The 13440-nt window shown below is 44.2% G+C and overlaps 1 protein-coding gene across 1 annotated transcript in view; it reads left to right on the top strand.

Moving 5' to 3' along the window:
• ADAM12 (ADAM metallopeptidase domain 12) overlaps window positions 1-6441 on the top strand; it is a gene marked incomplete at its 5' end in the record, with an annotated part of 390130 nt that extends 383689 nt beyond the window's left edge. Inside the window, 2 exons of the mRNA XM_079699713.1 lie at window positions 1437-1555; window positions 5595-6441. Coding sequence (XP_079555839.1) covers window positions 1437-1555; window positions 5595-5655 — 180 coding nt within the window. The 3' untranslated portion in view covers window positions 5656-6441. The remainder of the gene's footprint in view (window positions 1-1436; window positions 1556-5594) is intronic.
• Between the last annotated feature and the right edge of the window lie 6999 nt (window positions 6442-13440).

The raw sequence follows: 13440 nt of genomic DNA, 5'->3' as shown, positions 1-13440 counted from the left end.
TTCTGGATGTGTGGAATACTGTGTTCCATGACAGTGTATGAGGTCATCTGTTTATTAGGATGTCCTGTCTTCCTTGAGTTTCTAGCACCATTTCCTACAGACTTTCTGTACATGTGTGAGTGCTTCTATGCTCCAAGGACCAGCGCAGGTGGTGCCTTGATGCCTATGTTCACCCTGGGCCCGAAAGAGAGTGTTATCAACACTCACTGACTTTCCAACCTGGCTCCAGTGAGCCCCACTCTCACAGTAGCCAAGGAAGGGACCCCAGGAGCACAAGTGCCTTTTTTTTTTTTTGCGGGGGTGGAGGTTGTGCCGGGTCTTAGTTGTGGCAGGTGTGCTCCTTAGTCACACATGAAAGCTCTTAGTTGCAGCATGCGTGTGGGATCTAGTTCCCTGACCAGGGATCGAACCCGGGCCCCCTGCATTGGGAGCGCGGAGTCTTAACCACTGCGTCACCAGGGAAGTCCCACAAGTGACTTTTGATCATTGTTATCTATATTCTGGGAGCTTCCCATACATTATTTTATTTAGTCCTCATAACAGTGCTATGAGATGGGTCTTGTTTTCTCCCACTTTACAGACAGAGAAGTTGAGGTTCAGAGAAGTCAAGTGACTTGCACAAGTCCCAGAGTATTGGTATTTGTACAAAACCCAGAGCAGATACTCCCAAGTTCATGCTCTGCCCACCTTCTACTGCCAACTCCCTCACTGGCCTCTGGTCAATACAGCACCGCCCCCATCAGCTTCCTTACAGAACAATATCTGTCCCTCAAACCACTGTGTCTTGGGTTTTCCTTCTGGGTGTCATTTTCCAAGCCAGTTTGTGACTCTCTGAACGAATTATTAGAAAATATTTTGGTAGCAGAACCTTTGTGTATTTCACGGAGGGATGTTACTGACCCCACACTGATGGGCGAAGGATGGTCACCTTCATTGTCTGGTTCACCCACAGCTGAACAAGTTCTGTTACAGGATTCTGGCAAATTTGAAGCAATGAATGTGTTCTTTGCAAAGATTTTCACCACCTTCTCATGTTAGGCCTTTGTAAATTGAAAAGAAGCCTAAAAGCACAGGAAAGTTTACATCCCCTGGTAACACTGGTCCAGAAACACCAGCATCAACTATACTTCCAAGGCCTGGGAACAGCATGGCAGCTGAAGACCCGTATTTGAGTGACTGTAACTAAATGATGCTATGGTTAAATCTTTAACACACGTCACCCACCCTCACATGCACGCACGCACCACCACCACACCTGTGCGGTTAGAGGATCGTATTCAGAAAGTTTACAGTAAATGAAACTTGGGCTGTGTAGCAACTTAACCACTCTCCTCTCTCTATCCCACTCTCCAGGGGACTCTAACAACTCCTGAGGTCACTGTCTTGTCCGAGTTCACGGAGATGGTGATCAGACATAATCTTGTGGTTTATTGCAGGGAACTCGTAAGCCAAACCCTCCTCAGAAGCCTCTGCCTGCAGATCCTTTAAGCAGGACAACCCGGCTTGCCAGGACCCTGGGACAGCAGGAGTCTGGGCTCCGCCGGGCGCCCATCAGGTTGGTGTGATGCACCCATGTCCCTCTTTTTCTCCCCAAAACTATGTGGGCGCAGCTGCACCGAGCCATGCTTCTCAAGCCACAGGAGGACATGGGGGTGGCGCTGGCGGCTGTGCGTCCTGCACTCCCCACCCCTGGGAACAATATAAAACAGACGTGAGGGCGAATCTAAAGAATAAGCAGGAAGCAGCTGGGAGCTATAACTGTAGGCATCACATGTCACTCTTAGCAATGATTCCAGCCTACCCATGAGATCAACTCAAGATCAAGTAGAACTGATCCCTCAAAGCTGTGGCTGTTGATCTGGGCTGGGTCATGTCCCCCAAAGGAGAGAAAGCCAGCAAGTGGTGCAATATTATGAAAGCTGAACACCTACCTCCAGAAATCCCACTTGGACCTTCATGGCCTCTGCCCAACCCCTGGGATCCCAAGAAACGAGGTGAGGTTGGAGGGTCATGGATGAAATAAGGGGAATGTAAGAAGTCAGGCTAAAGAAGCTGCTGGGCAGGGGTAACTGGGAGCTTCCCCCTCAGCTGGCAAAAAGAATCACCTTTGAAGACTGAGCTGTGGTCATCTCCTACGCCCTCCTCCAGGGGATGAGGAAGGCAGAGCCCTGAATCTGGACTTGGGCAGCGAGGTTTAACCCAGTGGTGCGCTGGAGCCAGCCCACACTGCTTTGCAAGAACTATTAAATTTCTAGGAATTTTGCAAGCTAGGTGTTAAGCCTAGCCATTCTTAAAAATTATATAAGCTGGCAATGATACCAGTTATATTGAAAACAAAGGTAAGAAATGCTCAAAGCTCCTCACCTCCATTTTTTTTTTTTACTATATTTTACTGCAATCCACATTTTTTAACATCCTTATTGGAGTATAATTGCTTTGCAATGGTGTGTTAGTTTCTGCTGTATCACAAAGTGAATCAGCTCTACGTATACATATATCCCCATATCCCCTCCCTCTTGCGTCTCCCTCCCACCTTCCCTATCCCTCCCCTCTAGGGAGACCCAGCTGATCTCCCTGTGCTATGCGGCTGCTTCCCACTAGCTATCTGTTTTACATTTGGTAGTGTATATATGTCCATGCCACTCTCTCACTTCGTCCCAGCTTCCCCTTCCCCCTCCCCGTGTCCTCAAGTCCATTCTCTACATCTGCGTCTTTATTCCTGTCCTGCCCCTAGGTTCTTCAGAACCTTTTTATTTTTTCAGATTCCATATATATGTGTTAGCATACAGTATTTGTTTTTCTCTTTCTGACTTACTTCACTCTGTAGGACAGACTCTAGGTCTATCCACCTCATTACGAATAGCTCAATTTCATTTCCTTTTATGGCTGAGTAATATTCCATGGTATATATGTGCCCATCTTCTTTATCCATTCATCTGTTGATGGACACTTACTTAGGTTGCTTCCATGTCCTGGCTATTGTAAATAGTGCTGCAATGAACGTTGTGGTACATGACTCTTTTTGAATTATGGTTTTCTCAGGGTATATGCCCAGTAGTGGGATCGCTGGGTCCTATGGTAGTTCTCGCAACCCACATTCTTGAGATTACTGTATCTCATTCCTATGGGATGAAAATGCCATGCCATGGTGGCCACTGCCCATCTCTTCCATGTTCAGCCACATCATGTTGGGAGCATGAGTATTTATACCATGGAAATCAGCAAATGCTATAGATCAGGCCCTCCTCCTTCCCCCCCAGTGGTGGGTAGTTAAACATTTACCAGCACACAGATGGGTTAAACCCTCTGCCAAAACATATACCCCCTTAGCAGGCAGCTTGCTTTGTGAGCTGCAAAGAACCAAAGGTAGGTGTTGGCCAGGCCCTGGGTTCAGTAATTCAGCATCTCTGAAGGGAAACGCACATGCTCATGATTTCATTACAGCTCTTAGGAAAAATGTTTGGCCCATGAAAGAGATAGCTGCCTAATATAGCTCAGATAAAGCCGGTCAAAGGGTCGGGATAGTGGTTTTAATTCCCGACTACACAAGTACAGAAAAACTGCAGAGCATCCTAATTATTTCACTGTGGTTTGTGCACTGATCTTGAAGTTACTTTTCTTGTTCAAAAGGAAAAAACACCACTTTACATGGACATGAAGAGGGGAAGGGCCTCTCTTTTTAAACCTATTTTATTGAAGTATAGTTGATTTAGTGTTAATTTCTGCTTACAGCAAAATGATTCAGTTATACATGTATTCTTTTTCATATTCTCTCCATTGTGGTTTATCATAGGATTTTTTTTCAGATTACTGATTTTTTAAATTAGTTTCTGCTTTATAACAAAGTGAATCAGTCATACATATACATATGTTCCCACATCTCTTCCCTCTTGCGTCTCCCTCCCTCCCACCCTCCCTATCCCACCCCTCCAGGCAGTCACAAAGCACCGAGCTATCATAGGATATTGAATATAGTTCCCTGTGCTATACAGTAGGACCTTGTTGTTTATCCATTCTACATATAATAGTTTGCATCTGCTAACCCCAAACTCCCACTTCTCTCCCCCACCCTCCCTTCAAGTCTGTTCTCTAGGTCTGTGAGTCTTTTTGTTTTAGTAGATAAGTTCATTTGTGTCATATTTTAGATGCCACACATAAGTGATATCAGATGATATTTGTCTTTGGCTTACTTTGCTTAGTATGATCATCTGTAGGTCCATCCATGTGGCTGCAACTGGCATTATTTCATACTTTTTTACGGCTGAGTCGTATTCCATTGTGTATATACCACATCTTCTTTATCCATTCCTATGTCGACGGACAGGGAGGTTGCTTCCATGTCTTGGCTGTTGTGAATAGTGCTGCAATGAACATTGGGGTGCATGTATCTTTTCAAATTATGGTTTTCTCCAGATAGATATATGACCAGGAGTAGGATTGCTAGATCATATGGCAACTCTGTTTTTAGCTTTTTAAGGAACCTCCATACTGTTCTCCATAGTGGCTGCACCAATTTACACTCCTACCAACAGTGCAAGAGGGTTCCCTTTTCTCCACACCCTCTCCAGCATTTATTGTTTGTAGAGTTTTTTGGTGATGGCCATTCTGACCGGTGTGAGGTGATACCTCAGTGTAGTTTTGATTTACATTTCTCTGATAATTAGTGATGTTGAGCATCTTGTCATGTGCTTTTTGGCCATCTGTGTGTCTTCTTTGGAGAAATGTCTGTTTAGATCCTTTGGGGAAGGCTCTCTTTTAAAATGACCTCAAGCAGTGGCCAGTTGCTTATGTCTGCCAGTTGCTGACATCAGTGCAAGCTGGTTTTGGTCTCTTCCTGGAAGGAGAACCCTCTGTATGTTCATTTCCGAGGGATCCCACATGCCCAGCTTTGCTCTGGAGCTGCAGTAATACAGTAGCCGCTGGGCACACTGTGGCTGGTGGAAGGTAAGATATGCTGGCAATGCAAATACACGCTGGATTTTTTTTTTTTTTTTTTGGCCACACCTCGTGGCATGCAGGATCTTAGTTCCCCAACCAGGGATCGACCCCGTGCCCCCTGTAGTGGAAGCACGGAGTCCTAACCACTGGACCACCAGGATATTCCCCACATTGGATTTTGCAGAGTCAGTACCCCAACATGTCTAATAATTCTGTATGTTGGTGACACATTGAAATACTATTACTCTGGATAGAGTGGGTTAAGTGAAACATATGACTAAAGGTAGTTTTATCTATTTTTACTTAAGTCTGCTACAAAACTTAAAGTTACACATGAGGCTCACCTTTGTGGCTTGCACCATTTTTCTGTTGGGGGCACTCTTCTCCCGTGGACGGACGGGAACAGTAGCTTTGGAAAGGGTCATAAACGTCTGAAGATGCTGCAGCCCTCAGCGAGGTCCCTTCTGGGATCTGCAATTTCTGCTGAAAGCAAGAGGGGTCTCCAGCCCCCAGGGCAGGGGGTGGGGTCTGATCCTGGAAGCACATCACAGTGCAAGAAAAAGCATCTCCAACCCGGGCATCTGTGTCTGCAGAAATCGCTGGCAGGGCCTCTAACTACAGTTTTGTTTCCTACTCTCTGGTTGCTCTTCCTGCAGACCTGCTTCCAAACAGCCCCATCAAGTGCCCAGAGCCACCCACGTCACCTATGCAAAGTGAGAAGCAAGCCAACACCGTTGTTCAACAATGAAGACAGAAGTTTGCACTATCTATCTATCTCTCAACTCCAGTTGGAGTTATTTTTTGTACCAACTTTTAGAATTTTTTTTTAATGTTTCAAACACCACGATTTGAAGAACTTTGAGCTACTGCCGTCGGTGCTGTGCTGTGCTATGGTGCTCTGTGTACTTTTACTTGCTCAGGTACTTGTAAATTATTAATTTATGCAGAATGCTTGCTACAGCGCAGTGCGCTGTAGTGGGCAGTTTTTTTTTTTTTTTTTTTAAACCATCACTGAGTTTTCCATGGAAGGAAGGCTTTTTGTGCTTTTAATAGTTTAGTGAACTTGAAATATCGTGCTTTATGGGATTCTGGACAGGATGTTTACTTTTTGAAGGAGGCTTTATTGGATAGCAGTTCCCCAGCTACCCATGGCTGTGGTTATGGTACCAGACACAGCTCAAGAGACCCCAGGTAGAACCTCGAGTGATATTCTGGAACCCCTGCTCTCAGGCCAGAGCCTGGCTTCTGGTCCAGCCTATGCTTGGCTTGCAGGGATAACCTGGGCCCTGTCACAGCTGATAGGACCTGGCTTCTGGCCAGGAAGCGTTGGAGAGAACCTGGGCTGCGGAAAGGAATTTTAATGTGTGGCCACACCAGTATAGAGACTGGAACACGAGGCCAGGCAGAAACTTGACCTTGAGCTCCCCAGCCCTGAGCACATTTGGAGAGCAGGCAGAGAAGTTTGCTTTATAGAAACACCAAGAACTTCTTTCCCTGGCTGCCCTTTAAGGAGTGCTGGCATCAGCCCCTTATTTAGATTGGGAAAGGTAGTGTTTCTACAAGACAGCTACTGCCCAAGCACTGCAAACCTCCATCTCCCTGTACTGTTTGGAGCTAAACAAATTACCACCTTGGGTTCTGGACTGTAATACAATGATTCTGTGTTCCGACAGATAGATGAGGCTTTCCGTGGAGCATAACTATTTTCAGATGTGAACCAGTAACCAGATCTAGTGAATCAATTCTATAGATAAAAATCTCCTTTTACTGCAAGGTTCAACTTATTAAAAATTAGGCAGAATCCCTATGCTTGCAAAAACTACAACCCAATGGAATGCTGTGTTCATTGGGACAGGTTATGGTCCGCTATCCTTGTTAGTATATGTTGAACAAAGAACCCTAAGTTACTAGTAAGTTCTCTTTGGGGCATCTTATTTTCCCAACTTGGCTGAGGAAATCTTTAAAAGATGTTTTTGGCACAGAGTCTGAATCTATTTCTTGAGCACTTACAACTTACCTGTTGAGCATCATAGAAATGGGATAAGGAAATCAAAGTCCTAATCCTCCATACTCACGAAATGCAGTCTTGGGCAGCAGCCTCATCAGCCTTTCACTCTTTAGATGTCTGACTGGGGAGCCATTTCCCAAAGGAGATCTTGAAGATGCTTGTATCTAAGGGCATGAAAATTACAAAATGACTCAGACAAGGTAAAGTGCCATTATGCCTCTGTCTGTCTTCTAGTGGGGTCATATGCGACTGGTTTTCACATTAGAAGGCAATTGACAGCAGTTCCATATCCACTCTGTTTTATGATAGAGACTTCATCTGGGGTCATTTCAATGGTTTTTCTACGCCTTGAAGCAGAAAGACAAAACGTACCAAGAATTTTGGTTTGCCTTCCAGAAACAAGAGTACATTTAAATCTCCCCGTGTTCCCACCATATCCAGGCAACACAGTATTCACGACTGTGGATAAACTCAATAAATCCATGTCACACACACACACACACACACACACACAAAAGGAAACTCGGCTCTGATACATTCCGACTCTTATAGCATGCAACTGTTCATTATACATTTATTAATTTCTTAAAGCTATAAAGCCATGTTAGAAACTATTACTGCTGATGAGTACATACAGAATTACTATAACTGGTATTATATTTGGTAACTATACTAAGGCCAAAACATATGCTGTTGAAAAGTTTACAGAATTTTTATGGTGCATTATGTGGGTATTGTCTTTGTAGATGCCCAAATCCTTGGATCTGGCGTTGTAGCCCCTTCTCCTAGTGCAAGGAAGAGGATGTGAACTTTTTTTTTTTTTGTCTGTCCTTAATTATAATTCCTATGCTTCTATTTTAGAGAACCAGGAATAGTTTGATATTAAAGGAGATTAATGCTGTGATCTTACATCTCATCATCAATGGCCACTTAGGGGCCACGGCTGATGACACATTCCTATCTCTCTACAGTACTAAGTGCTTCTATAGAGCCATGCAATTTATTTCTGGAAAAGAACATAGTTAAACCTAATATCCCCTTACAATACACAGATAATATTATTAGAGGAACAGTACTTCCAAATGCAATATTTATCAAATGAAGCATATTAAACAATAACTTTCATTTTAATATAACTTAGGAAAGTAACTAATAGCCAGGTTGTTTGCAGGGGGGAGCTATTCCTCCCCCTTTTTATATCCTCATAGATGATAGAAACAAAAGCTAATGCTTATATTTCAATGGCAGTCTATTTTTAATATTTTTTAATTGTATAAGCATGAATAATAGAGTTGATGGGGGCTCAGAAGGCCCTCGCTGAGAAAGTCAGCATGCCTCGACACAGAGCAGGCCCTAAGGGTAGTCACTTTCCTTCCTCCATCTTATGAGAGTTGGAGGATATATGACCCCACTTTTCTGGGAAGTAGATGGCTAATCTTCCAGGCATTCTACTGAAAAGTTTATCGCCTGAAATTTTGTGTAACAGTTTGTTTTCCTGACACATGGAATCAGATGTGTAGCAACCAAGAGAAACAATACATAACATTTTCCATTGTCAAAATATGCATATAGAGATTACACTTCCCAGTGTGAATTTTTCCAGCTTACACATGTGGGATGACATCACAAAAAACCACAAGAGCAACAAATTAAGCTACATGAGAATAAATACTCCTGACTAGTCTCAAAGGGGACATTTTTATGCCTTCTTAACTTTATTAGGAATTCTCAGCCTGAAACCAGAGTCCATTGTTCCGGCAAATCAATACGACACATCAGTGTAACCCCTAAGAGAAGAACAGCTCCAACTCTGCCCTGTGGCAGATCGTGCTTAGGAGCCTGTGATCTCCATGGTGCTAAACAGAGCCTGGTGCTGGCCCGGCGGGAATTCTCAAGCATCTCCCTGCCATCTCTCCACTGCTGCTTACAAAGCACTCTGAGCCATTGAGACCCCGACCCCCAAGAGGGCACGATGCCTGGGCAGCAACTTGACCCTTCGCAGGCTTTCAGCATCAGGCTTATTTCATTTAAAACGTTTGCTCTGGAGGGCTCCCCAGGTGTTCAGGAAGCCTAGGGCAGACTCGGTCTGGAGATGCTTCCTCACTGTTATCAAACTGACCCCAACCAGACACAAGTAGCCCAGATAAACGGTACACCCCGGAAGTCTCCCGGGGCCGATGCCGACCCCCAGGGGTGACTCAGGCTGTGCGTCCCCCACACGATGGCTGGCTGCCAGCTGCCATCTCTTCTCCTTCCCACAACTCATGAGCAGGCCATGAACGCATCTGGACACAGGCAGCCTAGGCTAATACGTCTCGTGGCCCCCTCCTTATCACCCAGACACAAGTTCCTTCCCCAGGCCCAACCCAGCACTGAGGCCTCTCCAATCTCTGACAGATCTCGGCGTTTTTAGCTACTTCAGGTCAGCCAAAGTGGTGGCTGCCCCACAAGTCCACCCATCGGACACCCAAAGCCCAAGCTTCTCCAGCACTGCAGCTTGGAGCAGCCCTGCCAGCTCCCCCGCCAGCCTGGAATCCAGCAGCGTCCCTTCCCCAGGAGGGATGCTAAAGACTTCCATCTATTAGAAGGGGGAGTTGGCCATAGAAAAGCAGTTCACCTCGAATTACAAAATTCTCTTGACTCACTCTACAGTTCCCACTGACATCTCTTTCTTTTAAACCTATTTGAAAACTCTGAAAGTCATACCAGTAACAACAAGCTAAGGAAGATTCGTGAGCCCCAGGCTGAGAACCATTTCTGTGCAGTGATGCTTCCAGAAGCCATTTACCTGCACATGAATCAACTGCTCCCCTGCCTGTCTTAAAGAAAACTCCCTCTTTACTTCTGGGACAGCAGTGGGGGCTTAGAATCCAGCCATTAAGAGCCTGTTCTGTATGAGAAAAATTAGGAGAAGAAACACTGCATATAAAATTGTCATAATATTCAATAATGGATTGTGAGAGCCGTAAGATTTAACACACAGTTAAAGGAATTCTCAGTGTGATCTGGCCCTTCCAGGGTCAATACTCTGTAGCCAACCCTGATGTTTCCACATCATCTCCAAAAAACATGTCCTGTATTCTCCCTGTGATTCTCCTTCCATAAGATAATTTTTTAGTTCTCAATTTAGCACACTGTAAATCCAGAAAAAAGGATAAATCTCATGTGATCATTTTAGTTTTACAAAGAAGTGGAATGATGTCTATGTTCATGGCCTATATAAGCAAGTACTTAAGTAGGAAGGACAGTGATGATAGAAAAAGTATATCAAACTAGAAAGAGAAAACCCTCTAAGAGTCCAAGGAGGACAAGTAGCATCAGAGTTCATTGCGCTCTTGTACCATCTATCAGGTCAAGTGGGGAGGTTTTAAGGAAGGTGCATTGTTTGAATGTGTGTGGCACATACGGATAACTCTGTAAAACTTGGCTACAGGCTATTCAGCACAGTACAAAGTTACAGCTACTAAACCAGTACATTCATTTTTTATAGTGCTTCATCCATTTATCATGCTTTGGTTTGCTAATGTTTTTTCACATACCTTTTTATGTTGCAGTCTGTTACCTTTGTACACATTTCTCATATTGGGGGTCTACAGGTAACACAACCTGCTTTTCCATAGAAAAAAGTCAATGTTACGCATATTATATCCAATAAATGGTATACAGGTTAATATAAAGATGTGTCTCATTCATTACTGAGCATGTTACCGAAATGGGGGAGGGGGAACTCTCATGTAGAAAAATGTATCTACATTCTCATTCATTTATAGATGCATAAGAAACTAAGAAGGCTGGTGAGCTGGAGGGTCGGGGGGTGCATGCTGCAGTCCACATGAGCCGGTCAGGTGATGGGACAGGGATGGGAGAAGTTGCCTTTATGCCTTTTCTCACACACACTGTGGCGCGGCGGTGGCAGGGGGAACCTAATACTTTTTTGAATGATGTGATACATAACCTATCAAATAAATTTTTAAAACTCACCTTATTTATAGAAGAGAGAAATTCAAAAAGAAAGCAAGCAGGATTAGAAACATTTACATCCGGCATATCCAGAATAAAAATCTAATTGCAATGGGAATGTATTACAAATTTTTTTTAAACTAGCATCCAATTTCATAAAGAACTGCATTGAGTACCGAGAAATATAGATTTACAGAATGGTAACAAGTCTCCTTATTCTTACCACCCTCTACTCATGACAAACCAAGCAGGCAAAAAATAAGTACATAGAAGACCTCATAGTTAATAATGTAGCTCAATTGATTATATATATATAATATATATATATATATTATATATATATAAAATAATGCACTAAAAGTAGAAAAACAATCTATGCCCTAGAAATGCAATGACTCTTGAGTCAAAGCTGAATAGCAGATTATCTAGCAAATAGCACATGAAACCATTTGTGATAACACACTACAGCCATGTTTTTCAGACTCCTTGAATTATAAGCACTCACCTGGGGGCTCCCCTGGTGGCACAGTGGTTGAGAGTCTGCCTGCCGATGCAGGGGACACGCATTCGTGCCCCAGTCCGGGAAGATCCCACATGCTGCGGAGCGGCTGGGCCCGTGAGCCATGGCCACTGAGCCTGCACGTCCAGAGCCTGTGCTCCGCAACGGGAGAGGCCACAGCAGTGAGAGGCCCATGTATGGCAAAATAGTAATAATAAGCACTCACCTGGGATGCTTGTGACAATCCATTGCTCATGCCCTTTCCCGAGAGATTCCAATCCAGAGGGAATTCCAATTCAGAAATAAAAAGTATAAATTACTTGGGAAAAATGAAGCTAATAAAAGCATGGGTTGCTTCCTTGTGAAAATTAAAAACACAAGATAAACCACCATCTAATCTTATTAAGGAAAAATATTAAAAAGCAAACACACATAGCACCTGAGCATATAGAACTCAGCAACCCACTGTAACCCAATGAGATCACCTCAGGAATATAAGGATGGTTCAATATTTAAAAATCTAGTAATCCAAGTCAGCAAATTAATAGCTTGTAGGGAAATAGGCCATATTATCATAACCAGAGATGCTACAAAAGACATTTGATAAAATTCAATATCCATTCCTGAATTTTAAATAGTCCAAATATAGATAGATAGGTAGAAAGGTAGGTAGGTAGATAAAAATTTTAAGTCTGAATAAAATAAGATTGGAAACCAAAGGACTTGAGAGGTGCTTCAGTGGAAAATTAAATTCACAGATACAAGCTAGGGCCTTACAAGCAGTCATTTTTGGCTAAGTTACACTGTGATGACAAGCCACTCTTAAATTTCAGTGACTTATGATATGAAAGGGCCGTTTCTCACTCACATGTCATGTCCATTCTGGGTGAGCTCTGGCTCTTGTCTCAGGACCCTGGGCTGACGGAGCAGCCACCATCCAAATCACGGCTGGTCTTGTGGCAGAGGCAAGAAGGACCTGGGGATTCTTAACGCTTCCTCTCGGAGGGACAGGAGCCACTTCCACTCACATTTCGTTGACCACAAAGTCAGCCCCATTATATGGCCAAGGTTGACCTCCACAAGAAGGGGTGTGCCCTCTTCCCATAGGTCATGAATATTATATACAACAGACCAAGGAATGAAGTTGAGGTAAATGACAACATTGATCATGGTGGGGGAAAAGGAGCCTTGGAACGTTGTGACGATGCTCTGATTTTTAGAGAGTGTTTTTTTTTTTTTTTTTTGGCGGTACACGGGCCTCTCACCGTTGTGGCCTCTCCCATTGCGGAGCACAGGCTCCAGACGCGCAGGCTCAGCGGCCATGGCTCACGGGCCCAGCCGCTCCGCGGCATGTGGGACCTTCCCAGACCGGGGCATGAACCCGTGTCCCCTGCATCGGCAGGCGGACTCTCAACCACTGCGCCACCAGGGAAGCCCTAGAGAGATTTTTAAAATCTATTCCAACAAATCTAAAGTAATAAGCATTTGTACAAAAGGTAAAACGCTAGTGAAATATCTAAGGAGAGGACTGCATATGATCCACAGATCCAGTTCCTAAGGTGGACAGTCTATAAGCTGTATGGAATAAAGCTGGGAATTGCATCAAAACATCAAAAAACTGATTGTGTGTTTCTTCTCTATGCCCTTCCCCCAGAGCTCTGGCGCTTTAAGAACCTTTTAATTGCTCTTTCCCTGCAGAGAAAATTCCAGTCCCGTGCAGACCGCTGTAGCTGGTCTTCTCCTGGGGTCAAGCTAACCAGCTTGTCTCTGGAGACGCAAAATGCACGCGGTCGGCTCGCACCCCCTTTTGCTGGTGTTTAAGTGTGTCTGCCAAATTAAAGCTCCAACACATTTGTGTCTGAGCGTCCAACCAGCAGACCTGTTCAGTCCTCCTTGTCTTAGAACTGAGTGATGAGCATCAGAACCCCTTCTGCTCTGAGGACTCGATGTAATAATACACTCCTCTTTGGCAAAGTTGTCAACAGGCCAGCAGACCGGCTCTTTCGTTATCAGGGCCTGAGTGTATGCAAACACA

This window comes from Hyperoodon ampullatus (genome assembly GCF_949752795.1).
Source record: "Hyperoodon ampullatus genome assembly, chromosome: 1".
NCBI classification, from domain to species: Eukaryota; Metazoa; Chordata; class Mammalia; order Artiodactyla; family Ziphiidae; genus Hyperoodon; species Hyperoodon ampullatus.
Note: the sequence above shows the minus strand (reverse complement) of the source record. Positions and strands in the feature narration are given on the sequence as shown.